A 6,408-nucleotide genomic window follows, 5' to 3' on the forward strand; every position below is an offset into this window, starting at 1 on the left:
GGCATCCTCATGATAAGTACGACAGTGACTTTCCAACTAAGCCATCAAGAGAGATATAAGCTAAGCGCATTATATATATATGTATATATATATATATATGTATATATATATATATATATATATATATATATATATATGGAGAGAGAGAGAGAGAGAGAGAGAGAGAGAGAGAGAGAGAGAGAGAGAGAGAGAGAGAGAGAGAGAGAGAGAGAGAGAGAGAGAGAGAGAGAGAGAGAGAGAGAGAGAGAGAGAGAGAGAGAGAGAGAGAGAGAGAGAGAGAGAGAGAGAGAGAGAGAGAGGGGATATTGTCATATTCTAAATTATATGCTGTCAGTTATTATTACGGATATAAAGGATATAAAAGAGTTATTTTTAGTTTCATCTTATTTATTAAGAAAATAGCTCGGCATTATAGAAATACCACATAAACATGATAATATTGAGGTTGTCTCTTGTCTGCAGTAGTAACAAAGTTCTATTGTAGATACAAAAGATTTATTTTTCATAAATAAATAAGTTACAAGCAGAAGAACTCAAGTTAGGGGTGGTTGTTGATGGAGTAATGATAAACCACAGAGGTTAACAACATTACTGCTCTGAAAATGCCTTAGTCGTTTTGGAATTGTGGACATTGGGGATGAGATTGCAGAATATATCTTAGTCAAATGTTCTTCATACTTTGGGTTCATTTCTTGTCTTCATCCTCGTCGCTGTCCTCGTCGCTGTCCTCCTCGCTAGACTCTCCGAAGAGGTCTTCGAGTGATTCCTCAGAGGATTCGTCGGAGTCAGAGTCCTCGTCGGAGTGCAGGTCATCGAGATATTCAGCGACTCTCTGGTAAGATGCCAAGAAGTTCTGGCGAGCTTGTTGGACCTCGAGGGTGTCTACCGGGGACTGAAAAATGGTACGAAGGTACTCGGTCAAAGAGGCAGTTCCACAAGATGTATGCATACAAACACACACACAAGACTAATTTGTTGTTATCGCGAGTAGTCGGTCATTGGAGTTGAGATCAGTATGAAACGTAAACGAAGAGACATGGTACACGTGTACAGAGGTAGTTACCTGAGGGAGGTGGGCGCTCTGGGGCAGGTAGCCGTAGCTTCCAGCGTCAAAGGTGAGGGACACTTCTTCTCCATGAGGATCCACGAAGGCGAATGACCCGATGACCTAAAGATGGAGGAAGGAAGGAGGGAAGAAAGGAAGGAGTGAATCCCCGAGCAAGTCTATTGTTTGAAGGATCAAGACGAATGCCTATTCTCATGAAATAGGTTTTTCACTTCTGTCTTATGAAGATGTTTAAAGCTTAGATGAATACTTATATTGATACACATTTCATGTATATAAGTACAAATGTGTGTGTAATTTTGCATGATTGCAATTGGAAGTTACTGTGGCATTGTAGAAGATATTAAACTAGGACTTACCTTTCCATCAGTACCCCGTTCTTCAGCTCGCTCCTGTTGGGGAAGAGCGAAGAGGAACTTGTAGACGCCGTCGTTTACGTGGTGCTGGACTTCGCGCTGGACGCCCTGGAAGGTGGAGAGGAGAGGACCCACGATCTCCTCTGACGAATCGTCTCCCATAGAGAGAGAGAACACCAGAGTCTGCATCAGAAGAAGAAGAAGAAGAAAAAAATGATTCTAACACGTCTGTATTCTCCTTTGGATGGGATATTGAGAATCTCACCGAGTTTTTGTCAACCCTCCAACCAACAACTGAATCGTACCACAATCAAAGCCTGCACGATGGAACGCATGGTGTTTGAATATGAAGAACTCTTTTCAGACAGTTGCTAGTCCAGAAAGCAGAAGTGAACTGAATATACACGAAGTCTGGGTCGTTTATATACCCCTACCTTACCCGACTACTATAGACTTGTCAGCCTTCTACTTACTTACGGCAGGTACTCGAACCCTTGTCAAGGATGTTTGTGAGATCTCTACCCTTGCCCTTCCAGAGTCCAGTTTTGTAGCCTTGAAAACGTCGATGACCATAGTAACAGTGTAAAGGGCACTGGGATTAATGTTTGCAAAAGTACAGTGAATTGGAGAAATAGCATGTCTTGCAGTGAAAGTGATGTCGTCTCTGCAGTCTTTTATCTTGAAATGTATCTACCTTAATGAGATATTACATTAACAGTAAAAAGACGATGATGAAAAAAAATGTTATGCTTATCACCCTTTTTTGCTGCTTCATCCCTGAAATTCACCCCCATCCTTTTTGTTCCATATTTTTATGTTTCTCTCTGTTCATGCCTAAACCTCATACGTCATACATTCTATTTGAATAATCCACTCTAATTTTTTGTTTGCTCATTTGCTCATTTGCAGGACTCATTTGACTTTTTTCAACTATTGCCCCATGCTTCTACTCTCTCAAGGTAAGGGTACAGAACCTACCCTTACCCAACTAACCTACCCTAATATAACCTTAATTGATTGGGGAAGACAGTTAGCCCTCAAGGGAGAAGGACACCGCGAGATGGATAGAGTGGAACAGGAAGACCAAAAAGGTGAAGAGACAAGATAGAAATGTTTGTAGAAGTGACGTGACAGAGGTTGGCACGCTCATTCCATTCATGGGAGTATTTGGGAGAGATCTATATTCAACAGTGGATTACATTTAGTTGATTGATTGGTAGTTAGACGTATGCCAAGATATTTTCTTTTAATCTAGGATATTTAATGGGTATAGTTGGTCGAAGATGTTTCGCCGTAAGCTGAAGTGGGGTTGGTGAGCTATGTTAGGTGGTTTGTGTTCATGTTCCTGCCTCATACAAGATTCATAACACTGCTGAAGGGTTGCTGTTGTAGGGTGCATCCTGCGGATGATGAAAGCAACGTACAAGCAAAACCAACACATTTAATTCAACTTTGCTTCTCCTACTGCATACCCCAATCCTCTCATTACAGTAATAATAACCCTGTACCCTATCTAAGACTAATGAACAATGTCTCTAATCATATAATGATCATTGGGGATGAAAGAAAAAACAATTCCGCAATGATAAAAAAAAAACTCGGACAAAGATATCCACAACTTGTTTGACATGAACGATTCTTTTGACGTGTCACCCTTCCCGATGACGTCAGAGTCGTCCTATTCATTGAGTCTCTATTCTCAGGTATGATCATATCTTGTAGAAACGTAATCTCGACATGCTGTTTTTACCAGTTATCTATACCGAATTAAGTCTTCAAACAATGAGTCAGTCTCGTTTTTTCCTAACTCTCAATGTAGTCTGGATTTATCTAACCATTTTGTAGACTTGTATTTGCTTGTGTTCGCGTAATCGTACATCTCGTGTGATTGTTCGGGTAAATGTATTAGTGCATGTGAGTCTCACCGTGCATTTGTTTGGACCAATCCGTGTATATACAGTAAGAGTAATTATTTGCGTTTATTTTGTCTCTTATCACTCATTTAAAGTCATCATATATTTTTCTATGATAATTGTGAAGAGTGCTTCTACTCTTTCGGGTGACAGTTGATTTCATCGTTTGTTTATTTATCTATCTATCTATCTATCTATCTATCTATCTATCTATCTATCTATATATATATATATATATATATATGTACATGTATGTATATATGTACATATATATGTAAATAAATATATATATATACATATATATATACATACATATATACATACATATATATACATACATATATATATATAATATATAAATTCATTTATGTATTATTCATTAATGAATTTACTTATTTGTTTATTCATTAGTCATTTGATTGTTATCTATTTACTTGTTTATTCTTATTATCATTCTGTTTCATTTTCTAGCCCCTTCGGTTCGAAGTCCATTCATAAGATAAATAAAATTGCTTAACGACATCCACCTAAAATTTTTGTTAAGGTGCTATTGTAATGAAGATCCTACTCTAAACTAAATAAGATTTAATGGCGTTGATCACGACAACGAGTAAACACACTCACTGTTCGAAGACAAGCCATCTCGCCCCTCACTTCGACGTAAGAAAGACTTCCACACAGACTCACACTATACACTCTCCGTAGACAGCCTGAAAAAATAGATAATCCATAAACCCAAACACTCATCCACCTGTGGTCCTAACAACATAGATATAATCCACCTAAAACGCATTGAACCACATGGCATACATGCATTCACCAACATTGCAAACTACAACTATTCGCACTATACCCGAAACCTAAAATAATGATAAAATCATCACCATTCCCAAACCCAACAAAGACCCAAAAGTTCCAACATCACACCGCCCAATCACACTTCTCTGCATTCCTTCCAAAGTAATAGAACACCTCATACTATAACTTATAACATCACATAACCCTTGCTGAATCACAATACGGTTTTAAATCACTACACCCCACGAACACTCTTCCAATAAACTTCACATGAAGAGATTTAGATGGCATCAACTCAGATTACAGAATACTTTCATGACACTAGACACTAGAAAGCTGAGTTGTTGGGGATGCTGGTCACAACGACCGGGTCCTCAAGTAAAACTACAGCATTGTTCGATCAACATAAACAGCAATAAAATCGGGTCCCTAGCGCTTGTTTATAAACTTTAGACGAGGTAATTCCAATATATCTATGTGAACCCTTTCCCAAGGTTTCTGCGGAATGGGATATGATAACATAGGAGCAGGTTTTGGTGTATTTCCTTTCACCATAGCACATTTCAAACAAATTTCTATATAATCATAAATATCTTTTTTCATACCTGTCCAAAAGTTTTCAAGTTGTGCTTGTCTATAAGTTTGACCTTTTCCTGGATGTGGACTACAATCACTATCATAAAGTAACTTTAATACCTCTTGTAGAAGAGTTTGTGGTATTACCAACTGCTTCACTGAGCCCCTAGCAATATATTTCCTACTTACAACTGTTTTTCTATTCAAAAGTTCATTAGTCAAATGAAATTCCTCTATATTATACCCTTTTGTTAGTTTTGTGGATTTCCTCTTGGGTTCATCAAATACTGGACTACTGATTCCCGTGCCTTATCGTATCTCTGTTCCATTATTATCATTTCCTCGTCTAAGGTTACTAGCTCATCTATACTACAGACAAAATTGATCAACCCTGTCATTGGTTGGCTAACATTTCTAGATAGTGCATCTGCTGCAACATTCTACCGAGAATATATTCAAACCTAACCTCATAACACTGAATTATAGCAACCCTCTCGGCTAGTCTGCCCCTAAGATTTTTATGCTTATTGTCTAGACTGATAAGGAGTCGCCACTCTAAGTTTAAAAATCTTGAAACATTGATCAATTAAGTATTTACAATGATCATGGATATGATAGTAGCTAAGCTTAGCCTGCGGCTCAACTCTAGAGAGGTCATGCGTCACATTAGAAGAAACACCCGATACATTCCTACAGACATGACCCTGCCTTGACTTGTGTATATGACGCTTACGACGAAAACAAAAATCAATCGACTTGTTACAATAGGTACATGTAAGTACAGGAGGGTTAAATGTAGAAGAACATCAGCCAGATTAAAACACAAATTGAAAGGAATTGCCTACAGGGGTATTAGAAAAATATTTGAGGAAATAAGACATAAACTGTTCATAATTGTAATCCAAAGACTTGGGGTCGAGACACGAAGCATATAACATCACAGAAGACAAAGAGTTAGGCACAAGCTGTGGCCTCACAAAATAAATTTTCTCAGACCCCGTTGAAATTTTAGTATTGACAACACAATATTCGCACTGGCGAAGAAGATCAATGACTTTATAATGGGAATCATCACCAGAAAATTCAAGAACACAAGGATCCTGATGTAATAGCGTGAAAGTGTGAGCCATTGTCTGAGGTGATATTTGGTTATTGAGAAAGGAGGGCAGCTTATGTTTAGTAGACATTGCTAAACAAGATCTTGGAATTTCGGTACTACTGCGTAACAACAATAACGTGAAAAATAAAACTAAATGTTTTATACATACATAAAGTATTACGACCGCTTAAAAAGAAAAAAAAAAAAAACATGCCCCTTTACAGGGAAGATGGATCCATCTAGGCTGGCGGTTGTAAAATAATATCCAACACTCAGGAAATAACTATAAAAAAGAGCAAACAATAACACCAATTTCCTTACAAACAACCAAAGAAATGACGTCACGGTGGAAACAGACATGGCCGCCAAGACAACACGCCTTGCTATTGAGTATTTGAAATTTATACAAAATGATTAATCACATTATCTCAAAAAGAGATTACATGTATGCTTATGGCTAGAAAATATATATTCAACATAACCAGTCTTTCGGAGATGACGTACTGAAACCGTCAATCACGCTGGCCAACTCTTCATAGAATCTAGGCTGGAACAGTAATCCTTCCTCATCCAGTTTCCAGATTAATCGCTTTAAACACA

The 6,408-nt window shown here is 37.9% G+C and overlaps 2 protein-coding genes across 2 annotated transcripts in view; both read right to left on the reverse strand.

Annotated features, from left to right (window-relative positions):
- LOC143019772 (uncharacterized) overlaps window positions 1–6,408 on the reverse strand; it is a 459,919-nt gene that overhangs the window by 365,422 nt on the left and 88,089 nt on the right. The gene's annotated exons all lie outside the window — the stretch shown is intronic.
- On the reverse strand, window positions 637–1,600 carry LOC143019771 (cuticle protein 6-like). The gene is made up of 3 exons (XM_076175753.1): window positions 1,426–1,600; window positions 1,064–1,168; window positions 637–892 (listed from the first exon to the last, which is right to left on the reverse strand). The coding sequence occupies exons 1-3, from the start codon at window positions 1,582–1,584 to the stop codon at window positions 686–688; spliced, it is 471 nt and encodes a 156-aa protein (XP_076031868.1). The 5' UTR covers window positions 1,585–1,600; the 3' UTR covers window positions 637–685.

The sequence above is a fragment of the Oratosquilla oratoria genome, chromosome 38 (genome assembly GCF_046742065.1).
Source record: "Oratosquilla oratoria isolate Oo_2021 chromosome 38, ASM4674206v1, whole genome shotgun sequence".
In the NCBI taxonomy this organism is placed as follows: Eukaryota; Metazoa; Arthropoda; class Malacostraca; order Stomatopoda; family Squillidae; genus Oratosquilla; species Oratosquilla oratoria.

Coding starts and splice junctions, on each gene's coding strand:
- LOC143019771 (XM_076175753.1), bottom strand. CDS start 1,584: ATGGGAGACGATTCGTCAGAGGAGATCGTGGGTCCTCTCCTCTCCACC. Junction 1,169..1,425: donor AACGGGGTACTGATGGAAAG/GTAAGTCCTAGT, acceptor CTCCATCTTTAG/GTCATCGGGTCATTCGCCTT. Junction 893..1,063: donor AGAGCGCCCACCTCCCTCAG/GTAACTACCTCT, acceptor ACCATTTTTCAG/TCCCCGGTAGACACCCTCGA.